The sequence below is a fragment of the Callorhinchus milii genome, unplaced genomic scaffold (genome assembly GCF_018977255.1).
Source record: "Callorhinchus milii isolate IMCB2004 unplaced genomic scaffold, IMCB_Cmil_1.0 Scaffold23, whole genome shotgun sequence".
NCBI lineage: Eukaryota > Metazoa > Chordata > Chondrichthyes > Chimaeriformes > Callorhinchidae > Callorhinchus > Callorhinchus milii.
The window spans coordinates 9,317,967-9,331,399 of NW_024704764.1; the positions used below are offsets into that span (position 1 = coordinate 9,317,967).

Here is a 13,433-nt window from a genome sequence, read left to right on the forward strand (position 1 = left end):
GCAATCGGAAATGAAATTCTACTGTAGCGTCCGTGTAGCAAACCCGGCAGATGTCTTCGTGCTTTTGCTGCTGGTGCGTGAGCGGGTCGGGGTGAGGATGGGGTGGGGGTGGGGGGGGGGGGATCTGTTTGCCTGACGAGCGGGAATCGGCGAGCAGAGCCAAGTCAATAAACAGCCTACAGAGCTACCTTGAAACGCAGCCATTTTCTTTCTCCGGTTTCTAAACGGATTGGGTTCATTTGAGAGTGACCACAAACGTGGTGACCGCTCCGGTTTCGTTAGCGCTACGTGCAACTCGCTCGCAGCTCCGAGCTGTTTTTTAAAACCAGCCCTGGCCTCCTGCCCTCAAGGTAACCCATTTCCTGTTTCGAAATAAGTTGGGCTGTGTGACGAGCTTCTGAGACGCGAACACACGGGGATCAAATGCAAATATTTATTCCCGTCCGTTCACACTGTTGAATAGGACAGTCAGACTAAAACCCAAAGCCTATCGGCTGAGGGGTCGTAAGTAAGAGCAGCAAAGGGGTGGGGGGTTGATGAGGTTCCTGTCTTTGTGGGGTGAGTCCCTGTTTGACAGCTTTTGATCCCTCTTTCCTCTCTCCAGTCGTTGAGACTGATCAAAGCGCTTCACAGGGTATACGGTAAAACAGAGTGACTGTGTGTTGTGGGTGAGAAGGTGATGTTCTCGGTTTGTCCCAAACCTCTCCATTTATGTCTGACTTAAAAACGACTCTGCCGGAAAGATACGGACAACCACTCGGGTGAGATGCCAAGAGGCCAATCAATCCCCCCCCCCCCCGCCCCCAAGAAAGAGTCAACACCTTCAGGAGAGAGAGAGACACACACACACGCACACACCATCAGAACACAGAAATATCTAATTTAAACACCTGCCAACGATGAGGACGTTAAAGTCTATTGCTACCTCTGGAGTCTATTAGGATGACGGAAATGCTTCACATTTCCCTCGTCTGTCTCACTTCCCCCCCACTGTGCGATTGAGGGGGGGCAGGGGGGAGGAAAACAGTCAAATGTGGGGCGGGGGCTGGGCACAGTCACCGTCTCCGCTCGACTCGCTCTCTATCCTGATCCGGACGAACAGGGTGGCCGGCGAGAGGGAGGTGCCGTCCTTGGCCAGTAAGTGGACGTGGCGATAGCCTGCGGGAGAAACGGGGAACAGTTAATCGGGTTCCTGGGGCCGGGAGGAACACTGGGGTTGTTATAAACAGAATCCTCAGCAGCGAGAATGGTCCTGATTGATCGAGTTCTCACGGAAACGTGGAACAGTGTGCGTTGGCGTCAACACGGTATATATTTTGGGGCAACGTGTATACCCCCGCACCCCCCCCCACACACGCGTGCGCGCACCTTGCTGGACGCTGGTGAACGGGAGGGTAAACTGCCCGATGAAGTCGTTGCTGCTGGCCGTGTCGTAATCCTCCACCACAAAGCGGATCAGCGCCAGCTCGGGAACGCTGATCCCGAACCTCAGCACCTCGTTCCACACCGGGTTAAAGCCTGCGATCGGGAACACCAACATCAGCCCCGAGCGGTGAGCAGCCACTGCCCCCCTCGGCCACAGCCTCACCACACTGAGCCCCCCCCAGCCTCACCACACTGACCCCCCCCCCCCCCCCCCCCCACAGCCTCACCACACTGACCCCACCCCCCACAGCCTCACCACACTGACCCCCCACCCCAGCCTCACCACACTGCCCCCCCCCCAGCCTCACCACACTGACCCCCCACCCCCCCCACCACAGCCTCACCACACTGACCCCACCCCCCCACAGCCTCGCCACACTGACCCCCCCCCCAGCCTCGCCACACTGACCCCCCCCCACAGCCTCACCACACTGACCCCCCCCCCCACAGCCTCACCACACTGACCCCCCCCCCACAGCCTCACCACACTGGCCCCCCTCCACAGCCTCACCACACTGACCCCCCCCCACCACAGCCTCACCACACTGACCCCCCCCCCCACAGCCTCACCACACTGAGCCCCCCCCCCACAGCCACGCCACACTGACCACCCCCCCCCCCACAGCCTCACCACACTGACCCCCCCCCACAGCCTCACCGCAGCGCGCCCCCAGCCTCGGCCACACTGACCCTCATTCCCTCCCCCCTGAGATAGTGATACACTCTGTATTTGACACAGCGCCTCATCGCCTCATTGAGACGTCTGAAAAGCACTTCACAGAATATCCTGTAAAGTGTAGTGACTGTGTTTTTTCGGCCATCATCAAACATCTAAATATCTGCAGCCCCTGAATCCTCCTCCCTAACCCCCCCAATCCAATCCCCCCCGGGGACCTCCCCACCCCTTCGCTGCTCTCACCATTATTCGTCACGTATCCCGTCTTTCCGGACGCGTTGTCCTCGGGAACACCGTGAACTTCCACCCTCACCTGCGGGTCCACGATGGAGTTCTTCTTGGTCTTGTTCACTTTGGGCAACTGCTGAGCTGTGATCACCTGTCGCGGAGAGAGAGAGAGAGAGTCCGAGCACTGCAACACCAGCGAACCATCCCCTCTCCCCCCTCCCCAGACCACACTGAGACACAAAGCAATACTCAGCAACTAGTTATACAGAGCGAGGGAGGGGGCGGTGGGGAGAGGGAGGGGGGGGCGGTGGGGAGAGGGAGGGGGGGGCGGTGGGGAGAGGGAGGGAGGGAGAGAGGGGGAAAGCCACTGGGCAGAGATGGACAGAAATGACAAGGGGAGAAAATGAGGCTGACGCCCAAACACGTGGGGTAAAGTTACATCAATGACCAGCTGTCTCCTGTCCAGCCCGGCCCCCGGCACGGGCTTTGTGGGGCTAAATGCGGAGTCGCTGCTCCTCATGAAGTCCGGCTTCAGCACGTAACCGCAGCGACCGTTCTGCCGGAACCTTCCCTCGTTCAGGTCCATCTCCGCTCCGCACTTCTGGAAATTCAGGGAAACTGGAGAGGAGAGAAACAGACGGCGTTAACCCTAAACTCCCGTTTCCCTTCAACGAGCGGAGAATTAAGGTTTTCTTTTAAGATCGCGCCGTGACCACAGTGTGCGTGTGTGTGTGTGTGCGGCTCCCCTCGTGCAGGGAAGAGTCCCAACTGTCCGGCTACAAACACACAGTCACTGCAGTAAATCCTGGGAAGTGCTCCTGACGTGATGGGGCGCGATATAATAATAATAATCCTCGCATTTGATATGGCGCGTTTCACGTCGGGAGGACGTCCCGAAGCGCTTCACACAACACACTGTAAAGTGAATTGACTGTATATTTGTGGGCGAACGCGGCAGCCAATGGCGCACAGCAATGTCCCACAAAGTGTCGTAGATTGAAAATGACCAATTTATTATTGTTTTTGGTTTTGGAGGGATTATTATTAGGCTCTGTGTGGAGTAAGGAAACTTGCCCGAGGTTTCGCCCTCTGCCTGGAATTGAACTCAGGTCTCTCACTTGCAAAGCGAGTAACCGAGGTCCGTCCGTCCAGTTCGCCTTCCATCATCCCTGGCCGTGGCTTTGACGGAACCAACGCGAGGCTTATTATGGACAGCAATTCCTTAGAGGCTCGCTGGGGTTTTGTGGGGCACCGGGCACCGAACGGAACACGCGGATTGTTTTGACCGGGGGGGGGGGGGGGTGAGAGGCGAACGTGGAAGCTCCGGCCTCTGGAGTCTCACCGAGGTGACAGCCGGCGTTCCACATGTCCTGGGGGTTGAAGTTGGAGGAGCTGATGCGAGATCCCAGAGGGTAGACCTTGGACAGCTGCAGGGTGTTATGCCGGACAAAACTGGTCCCTGGGGTGTGGGGGGGGGAGGGGGGGGGAGAGAGAGAGAGAGGAGGCAGAGATAGAGACAGAGAGAGTGAAATGGATCTCAGACATTGCTTTAACATCCAAACGTCCAAAACCAAACCAAACTTATGGGAGAACGAACCCAAAGGACATTCTTCCTACTCCCACCCCAACCCCTTGACCACCATCACCAGGGCTGATAAATTTTGATACAGAACAGAACGGGTGCTGTTCTCCCTTCTCCATAGAGCCCCCTCTCAATCCCCAGAGGGGGCTCTCACCACAATCATTGATCAGTTTCTTGGCTTTGGTCTCTGAGAAGGAAGAGGTCTCGCAGGCCACCTGCCGGCTCCACACAGCCTCGAAGCCCTGGAATCGGGTGTTCCTGCAGTAAACCACCAGCTCAGACATCTCCTGGGTCATTCTCTGCAAAACCAACAGCGGACTTGGCTTACACAGGGAGCTCAGCTTCCCCCTCACCCCCCACACTTCCCCCTCCCCTCCCTCCACCGTCCCCAACGCAGCTCTCCCCCATCCCCTCCCCTTCTCCCTCTCCCTTTACCTTCCTGCTTTTCTCTTCATTTGTTACGCTTTCCTCCTCCTCCTCCTCCTCTTCCTCCTCCGGAGTCTCCGAGTCCACGTCCCCCGAGCCGGTCAGCCTCTTGCCCCTGATCACAATCTTCCCTTTGAGCTCCTGCGGGAATGAGGAGGGACTGACTGACTGACCACAGCCTCGCAGCTCAATGTCAGTCGCCGCATCAGCGTCAGAGCACGAATGCTCCTCACCCTCACCGCAGACACACGGGAGGACACGGGCCAGGCCGGGCTAGCCTCGGGCCAGGCCGGGCTAACCTCAGGCCGGGCCGGGCTAACCTCGGGCCGGGCCGGGCTAACCTCGGGCCGGGCCGGGCTTACCTCGGGTGAGGGCAGCTCCTCGGGCTCTTTGCCGTCAACTGGGCCGGTGACCAGCAAGTTGCCCAGAATGTTGGTGAAGTGTCGAGCCATCACCATCTGCTGCTCCACCCCACAGTGATTCTCCAGCGACAGGATGAGGGGGAAGGGGGACATCTACCACAGACAGCGAGGGGGGGAGAGAGGGGGGGAGAGGGAGAGAATGGAATTGAATGAACTTTACAGCGAAGCATTCAGTAAGTCACGTCACCAAAATAATAATAATAATATACAATAATCTTTGCATTTGATGTAGAGCCTTATCATGTTGTTGCGACGTCTCAAAGCCTCAAAGTGCTTCCCAGGATGTGTACTGTAAAGTGTAGTGACTGTGTATTTTGTGGGAGAAACTCGGCGGCCAATCGCGCACGGCAGCGTCCCACCCGCGCACAGTTGTGCGAGCGACCAAATCGTTATTTTTTGGGGGGGAGGGAAAGCGATCCTCCAATCAACTAACAACCAGGTTCCTACTCACTGCTAATTCAAAATACAAGACGTATTGAACAATTTAACCGCGACAGCATTTTGTTTCCCGACAACACGGTGGCCCCGGGAGCCTTACCTTGAAGGCGTAGTCGCGGATGGCTGTGACCACGTCCTTGAAGAGGATTTTGGAGGTGAGGGTGTGTCCGTGGTACACAACGGGCTCCCCGTTAGCTCCGTCCCAGCAGTCCAGCTCCACACAGCGACAGCCTCGCAACAGCGCTCTGACACACACACACACACGCACAGAGACACACACACAGAGACACACACACAGAGACACACACACAGACACACACACAGACACACACACACACGCGCAATGTTAGCACACCACCAGCCCCGTCTCACACAACCAAACGGGTTACGAATGAACCTCGTCGCACGGCCTGAGAGTTGATAATAATCCTTGCGTTTGACACAGAGCCTTATCACGGTATTCAGACGTCTCATAGCGCTTCACGGGACACACCGTAAAGTGGAGTGACTGCGCGCTTTTGTGGGCAAAACCGCGACACAGTGTAAATGTCAGTGGGACGCAGTGCAATACCCCGGGGTTGGGGGAGCGTTGAGGAGGCCTGAAATCAAATGATCCGAAGGCTGTTTTTTCACCCAAAGTTCTCTCGGACTCCAACCTTCCTCCTACTGATGATATAAGAAGGGTGGGGGGGGTGGAGAGCGGGCGAACGAGTACCTGATATAAGCCTCAGTGCTGCTGGGTCCTCCCAGCTGGTTCTCCATCAGGTAGGTGTTGTGCGAGGACGAGATGAAGTAGTGGCTGAGGGGCTGCCCCATGTCCTGGTAGATCAGGTCGTGGCTGTGGTTGAAGATGTCGCCGTCCGGCGAGAGCATGTACATCACAAACCCGTCCCGGGTCAGGAGCTGGTTCTGTTTCGCTGCCGATGGCAAACAGGATGAATAGGTTTTTATTAGGGTCTCAAACCGTGAAGGAAAGGGAGCGATTGGGAACTGGAGGAGGCCCTTCAGCCCCTCGAACCTGTTCCCCCGTTCCATTCCTTCAATCACCCGCCTTCGCCCCATTGGGAGGAACAGCTGCTATGGAGAAGGAGTTGGGGAGTGGGACCGGTTGGTAACTCCTCCAAAGAGCCAGTGCAGGCACAATGGGCCGAATGGCCTCCTTATGTGCAGTGGGATTCTACGATGCTAGGAAATTGCATACCTTTCTCGTTCAGCTCGTGCCTTTGTATGATGCTCAGGCCGTTCTCCTCGCTGGGGACCTCCTTCTGCTCCTTCAGGAAGTTGCTGATCTCCCTGACGGCCAGAATCTGGTCCTCGCCCGAGTAATAGTTGAAGATCTCCTCCAGCTCCGGCCTCTGCATCAGCAGCTGACAGAACTCCTCGATCTCGTGCTCCTCCAGTTTGCTGCTCTTGGACCTGTCGCACTGCTGTTGACAAAGACGAGACGAGAAATTGGGAGCAGAGCGTCCCACAAACAGTGGATTGTCTCCATTTTTTTCGTGTGTGTGTATGTGTGACGGGACCACTCATCGACTCACCTGGAAGAGGCAGGTGATGTATTCCTCGTTCACCTTCAGGTTGATCATTTTCACCAAGTCCTTGATCTCCTGGAAGCTCATTTCGCTGTCGTTGTCTTTGTCAGCCTTGTGCAGGTACTGGTGGATCCAGGTGAATGGGACATTAAGGAAATTGCTTAGCAACGATGGGGTTAATAACCGCCGGTAACTATTAATCATAATAATAATAACCCTCGCATTTGATACAGCGACTTATCACGTCTCCAAGCGCTTCACAGGATACACTGTATGGACAACAGTCACTGCACTTCAAAGTAACTCATCGACTCGAGTCTCTTGCTGAGCAAACGCCTCCGTTCCTACGGGACACAGCGGACAGTTTGGGGCCAGGACATGTCAAGGGACCCCTGGATGGTGGGTGGGAGGTGAACTAGATGGACCTGGGTCTTGCGTTCGCCCAGTGAATGGCTGAGCGCCGGCCGCTAAAGGATATTGGTGCAGTTTCTCACGCTGGCTCATGCCGGCCGCTCGGGCCATCAGTTTGTGAAGCCCCCGGACCCAGCGTCTCCTCTCCTCCGGGGTCTCGGCCACCAGGTCCAGGTTAGTGCGGTTGCCCTGGAACACGATGGTGAAGCACTGCTGCTCCGAGAAACCCCGACCGTGTTTCCGCATCACCTCCGACTGGTGGCCCTCGCGCACAGACTGGATCTCCATCACCGAGACTGCGGAGAGAGGGAGGGAGAGGGAGAGAGTGTGAGAAAGAGGGAGAGAGAGAGAGGGGGGGGGTGAGTGTGTGTGAGAGAGTGTGTGTATTATAGAAAGAGAGTGTGATAGAGAGAACGTCAGAGATGGTATGCGAGAGAGAGAAGAGTGTGATAGAGAGAGTTTGTGTGATGGAGAGAGTGTAACAGCGAGAGAGGGGAGTAAGAGAGAGAGAGAGAGAATACGTGTGCGTGACAGAAAAACTGAGATAAAGAGTTAGAAAAAGTCAGGGAGAAAAAGAGAGACTAAATGTCCGTCCTCTTCCCCCACTCCCCCCCCCGGAGACACAGAGTGATCAGAAGTCTGAGGTGTTTGAGAGGGTGAATGGCGAGAAACTATTTCCACCGGCTGTTGAGGCAGTAAACCGAGAGATCTCGCGTTTAACGCGGCCACCAAAAAAAAAGGGAAGAGGTTAGGAGAGGGGGTTCGCTCGTTAGTCAAAGGTTATCGTTGGGACTTGGAGCTCATGACCGAAAACGGCGCTGGGAGCTGCCAACAGGGAAAAAAATATCGCAGGGTGTGTCTGTGTGTCTGTGTGTCTGTGTGACTGTGTGTCTGTGTGTCTGTGTGACTGTGTGTCTGTGTGTCTGTGTGACTGTGTGTCTGTGTGACTGTGTGTCTGTGTGACTGTGTGTCTGTGACTGTGTGTCTGTGTGTCTGTGTGTCTGTGTGTCTGTGTGTCTGTGTGACTGTGTGTCTGTGACTGTGTGTCTGTGTGTCGTGTGTCTGTGTGTCTGTGTGTCTGTGACTGTGTGTCTGTGTGTCTGTGTGACTGTGTGACTGTGTGTCTGTGTGTCTGTGTGACTGTGTGTCTGTGTGACTGTGTGTCTGTGTGACTGTGTGTCTGTGTGACTGTGTGACTGTGTGTCTGTGTGTCTGTGTGACTGTGTGACTGTGTGTCTGTGTGTCTGTGTGACTGTGTGACTGTGTGTCTGTGTGACTGTGTGTCTGTGTGACTGTGTGTCTGTGACTGTGTGACTGTGTGTCTGTGTGACTGTGTGTCTGTGACTGTGTGTCTGTGTGTCTGTGTGTCGTGTGTCTGTGTGACTGTGTGTCTGTGTGTCTGTGTGTCTGTGTGTCTGTGTGTCTGTGTGACTGTGTGTCTGTGTGACTGTGTGTCTGTGTGCGTGGCAGTGAGATTAAACGAAAGCCGTTTCCGAGAGCCAGAGATGGACACAATGGGTTTAATGACTTTGAGAGCTGTGCTGTGTGTTCTGTATTCCATTCCCTGCTCTCTCGCTCTCTCCCTCTCTCTCGATTCGATAACAGCTTTAAAGAGAGAACTGGACCGGTATCTGGGGAGGACGGGTTTGCAGGGTAACGGGGAGAAAGCTGGTGATTGGGGTTTAGTGAAAGTGACGCTCTGTCAAAGAGCCGCCACGGACTCGATGGGCCGAATGGCCTCCTTCTGTGCCGTAACATTCTATGAATCTCCCCATCGTGTCCGGGCTGGTGCTCCCTCCCTCCCTCCCCGGTGATACTCACAAGTGGACATGGATGGCTTTCTCCTGGACTTGGACTCACACCAGACAGACAACCCATCTCCCTGCAGCCTCAGCTGCCTCGGCTTCTTCCACACCTGGGACTTGATTTTCTGTAACTTGCTGCCCTTCAGCATGAACCTCACATCCTCATCCTCCTGGAGCCCTGGACAGACACGCGGGGGGGGGGGGGGGGGGGGGGGGGGGGGAGAATGAGGGTAAGGCAGGTCCACATCGCAAAGGCTTGGATATCAAAGCCCCAACTCCCTTCACAGAGCCAAACCCTACTGTCGAACATTCATACAGAGCCCATCTCCGCTCCAGTCACAGATCATTCAACATTTACCCTTCCAATACCCCATTCCCCCAAACCAACACCCACTCCCCAACAACAACAGCAACTTGCACTTATGTCGCGCCCTCCACGCAGGGTAGAGTCTCAGAGCCCTCCCTACCCAACAACCTCCTCCCCCCCACACCTCCCCCAATACCCAACCCATTCCTTACCCACTTGTTTAAGGGCTTTAAAAGCCAGCTTGTTTCTCTCCGGGCTGAGGTCAGGCACCTCACTTTCCAGCTCACTTCCCTTGGATTTAGTGCCGATCATGGGGTCACCTTAGTGGATGCAACAAGCCTCCAGCTCCCGGGAGCCTGTCTCCTGGGGAGGAAGGTGTGTGGGAGATCTTCGAGCTGCTGTAGATGGAGTTGGACGGTGTAGTTTGGGGTTACTCCGCCGATCACTGGGATGGAGCTCCGATTCCTTTCAGCTCTGGTTAACCTTAGAGCGGGTCTGTCTGTCCGTCCGTCTGTCCGTCCGTCCGTCCGTCTGTCTGTCTTGACCAGTTGGGTTGGGTTTGGATGGGTCGCTCTCTTCTTGTCTGTATCTGTGCTGGAACTCTTCACTCTGTGTGTGTGTCTCTCGCTGCTCACGGACTCCTCTCACATCACAACTATTTTTTGCTCAGAATCGTTTCACCGAACACCAGGAATTCGGTCCATGTGACTCTTACACCCGGTTCCCAAATTAAAGGAGGGGGAAAAGTGTTATTTTGCACAAGTGAACAGCAGTTGGAAAAGCAGAGCAGATCGCCCCAGGCTCCGGTTAACACACGTTCGTTCCTCAATAGCCTGGGCTCCCCAACTTAATTCCATTCCATTGCTCTTCTTGTTGAGTTAATGAATGTTTTCATTCATAGTTCAGAGCAGTCAAAGCCTCCTTTTGTGCTCCAGCCTCCCAGTTGCTGAATGTGCCAGATCTGACGTAAAGTTGCCTGTGTTAACTGCGTTACTGAGTCTCTCTCGTTCTCTCCCTCCCTCCCTCTCCCTCCCTCCCTCCCTCCCTCTGTCTTTCCTGTGTCACCCACTCCTGAACTGACAGCACATCACGAGCTCAGCTGCCTTTCAGCCCCTTTATGGTACAGGGGGGGGGGAAAAAAAAAGCCAAAGCTCTCGCCAATCACCGGAATAATAGTATTAATCCTTGCACTTAACACCGCGTCAGTAACATCAAACATCTCTCTTAAGTACTTTGCAGGGAATTAAGTGTAATGACTGATTTTTTTTGTTGTCCAGGCGAGTGCGACACGCAGATTTTTACGCAGCAAAAATCTCACTCGCAACCGGCCCTGAAGCGAACGATTAATTCAACCGTGGAATTGCTCAGCCAGGATCCCGGGAGGAACTCCCTTCTCGTTACCTATTTGTCCCGGGGAATGTTTAACAGGCAAAAAAGGGATTTGGGTTTAACATCTCACCCCCAACCCTCCCCCACCCCACCTCCGACCCACACCCCACCCCACCCCATCCCAAAACCGTGCTGGAGTGGTGAGCTTCAACCGTGAGCTCAAAATCTCGAACCCAGGCGTGAATAGAGCGACAGACCGAGCCAGGCTGAGACCAACTTGAAACCGCCGGAAAACTATCGGCCAAGCTAAGAACGAATTTAAGAACTGTCCCCCCCCCCCCCCAAAAAAAAAAATTCTGCGTCAACCTTAAACTTCGCAGCGATGAGCGAAGCTGAGGCTCGGAGACACTTCTGGGATCTGGGGTTCGGTTTGTATCGGGGAACACGACGCCTCCTCGGGGTGAAGCAGTTGAAAGCCAAGCACCGTTGATGTCTTTGGTCCGCCAGGTGGCGCCTGAGCCACAGGCGGTGGTTGAGAACATATGGACCAAAGTTGAAAGAGCCTTTGAAGAGACTAATGGGCCTCATGGGCTGAGGGCTCTTGACAGAGACATGTAACGTCTACTCATTAATTAACGCAGCAGCCCTGTAGTTATATCCCACTGCTCCGTGCCAGACAGTCTCATTAAACTAAAAGATAAACTGTGTTTAAAAAGCAACCACCAAACAGAGATGACGTCAAGACCCAAGTTGGCAACCGTCTCCAACCCGGACATGTCCGTGACTGGCGTGTCAGAGTGAATGATTCTTATGGAAACCGGTACAATAAAGTCTATAAAGGTACTGTAAGAGAAGCGCTGATTTAATCTCGCCCGCAAAACATACACAGTGTATCCTGTGAAGCGCTTTGAGACGTCTCAAAGATGCGATAAGATACTGTATCGAATGGAAGGATTATTATTATTTATCATAATATTATTATTTATTGTTATTGAGCCACCAGCAGGTCGGCAGGACACTATAATATTATTCAAAGTTACCTGGAACAAATAATACTTTGTAACCTGTATAATATACTCTGCAGAAATAATATTATTATTTATTCAAGGTTACAGAGTATTACTTATATTATTCTCTCATGGTGTTATTCAAGGTTACTCACTCATGGTACTCTGCCCGTCTTAATAACAAGATGATCCGTTACTTAACAACAATAAATAATAATATTGAAGCAGCGTTTTTATTGTATCGCCTTTATAAGACTTCATTGTCACCTCTGTTTTGAAATAATATTATTTGAGATGTATAAACGTAATTTGTTCCCCTTGTTATTGTTAACTGTGGACAACGTCAGGGTATCGATTTGTGACTGGTGGGTCAGTGAGAGAGAGAGAGAGAGAAAGAGCTAAGGCTATAATACCGCAGATACAACAACAACAACTTGCATTTATATAGCGTCCTTCACGTGGGATAACATCTCGGAGCGTTTGACCGTGGAGGAGTTTGGGCCCGAGCCGGGGGGAGGGAGGTCTCTAGACGGGGGTTTGAAAGGGAGGAGGGAGGAGGCCAATCCGAAATAAGAGCACTCAGCAGATCAGGCAGCGTCTACGGAGAGAGGAAAGTGGGTCAGTGTTTTGTGGTCGATGACCTCTCGTCAGAACCGGGGGCTGTTGGCAGTTCCGAAGGAGAAAGAGAGAAGCAGGCGGGGAAAGAAAGACGAAGGGAAAGAGAGAGAGAGAGAGAGAGAGAGAAACATTACCGCAGTCTGTCTGTTCCCAGCAGAAAAAATAGGAACAGAAATCTGGACTTGGGAGAGAGAGAAAATGAGAGAGAGAGAGAGCGATGAGGCTTTTTGTTGTTGAGATGTTGGAGGCCGTCGGTTTAAGGTCATCAAAAAAAAAACAACCGCCGGATTACTTAGAATTTAGGATTTCATTACACAGAGTGATAAATTCACCCGGATTTACGGACCGCAGTTTTACATCACAAATAATCCACAAATCCGCTCCATCTAATAACTCCCACTCCATATTGCTATTACAGTGAGAGAGAGAGAGAGAGAGAGTGAATGTGAATGAGAGAGTGGGGGGAAGCGAGAGAAGGGGGAGCAGAGAGAGAAAGAATGAGAGTGAGAGAGAGAGAGAGAGAGAGAGAGGGAGAAAGGGAACAAAACAGAGTAAGAGTCAGAGTGAATGAGTGAGTGAGTGAATGTGAGTGAGAGAGTGAGACAGCAACAGAAGACAGAGAGAGAATAGCCCTGAGCCCAACCAGCTCGTGACTGAATAGTTTGGTTTGAAATGACAGTCTGTCAGGAAGAATCCCGTCTGCGGGGGTTATAAATAAATCTCTCTCTCCCTCCCTCTCCCTCAAGTCCGAGTTCCAAAGGTGTGGCTAAGAACAGTACGTGCACGAGAGCAGAGATCAGCAGCAATCGCTTTCGTTTCTCATTCGGGTCACAAACCAAACTCTGGTCAAGTTCAGAAAAAGTTGGAGGGGAGGGAGGGAGGGAGGGAGGGAGGGAAGGAGGGGTGACATAAACTTTAGGTAAGATTTGTTGCTCCGCACGCCTCTCTGTTGACCCAGCAGCAACCCAGTTGTAAGTCGATTGGCAAATCGCTTTCTGTGGTTAATAATCCCTCAAAAAAATGCGGTTACTCAACCCACGACTGTCTGTGGGGACATTGCTTTGCGCAATTGTCTGCCGCGTTTCGCTCACAAAACTCATCCAAATCACTTTAGAAGACGCGAATAAGGCGCTCTATCAAAGGCGAAGGATTATTATTAGTAGTAGTGGTATGATTAATAACGTAAGTTACAGAAAGGACAGCGTTTGACTGAAAGGAAGAAGGTTT

General features: G+C 53.3%; 1 protein-coding gene across 2 annotated transcripts; it reads right to left on the bottom strand.

The window, feature by feature from the left end:
• Window positions 1–826: 826 nt before the first annotated feature.
• Window positions 827–10,745, bottom strand: LOC103189708 (1-phosphatidylinositol 4,5-bisphosphate phosphodiesterase delta-3-like). 2 transcript variants are annotated; one of them, XM_042343361.1, is made up of 15 exons: window positions 9,465–10,745; window positions 8,962–9,123; window positions 7,208–7,436; window positions 6,736–6,865; window positions 6,399–6,624; window positions 5,913–6,114; window positions 5,298–5,442; window positions 4,700–4,852; window positions 4,347–4,478; window positions 4,066–4,210; window positions 3,672–3,788; window positions 2,769–2,947; window positions 2,345–2,480; window positions 1,369–1,518; window positions 827–1,158 (listed from the first exon to the last, which is right to left on the bottom strand). In XM_042343361.1, the coding sequence occupies exons 1-15, from the start codon at window positions 9,562–9,564 to the stop codon at window positions 1,028–1,030; spliced, it is 2,337 nt and encodes a 778-aa protein (XP_042199295.1). In that variant the 5' UTR covers window positions 9,565–10,745; the 3' UTR covers window positions 827–1,027. The 2 variants fall into 2 exon arrangements, with proteins under 2 accessions (XP_042199295.1, XP_042199296.1); XM_042343362.1 differs by having other exon boundaries at window positions 9,469–9,519.
• Between the last annotated feature and the right edge of the window lie 2,688 nt (window positions 10,746–13,433).

Coding starts and splice junctions, on each gene's coding strand:
- LOC103189708 (XM_042343361.1), bottom strand. CDS start 9,564: ATGATCGGCACTAAATCCAAGGGAAGTGAGCTGGAAAGTGAGGTGCCT. Junction 9,124..9,464: donor TAAAGCCCTTAAACAAGTGG/GTAAGGAATGGG, acceptor GTGTCTGTCCAG/GGCTCCAGGAGGATGAGGAT. Junction 2,481..2,768: donor GGAGACAGCTGGTCATTGAT/GTAACTTTACCC, acceptor TCTCCGCGACAG/GTGATCACAGCTCAGCAGTT.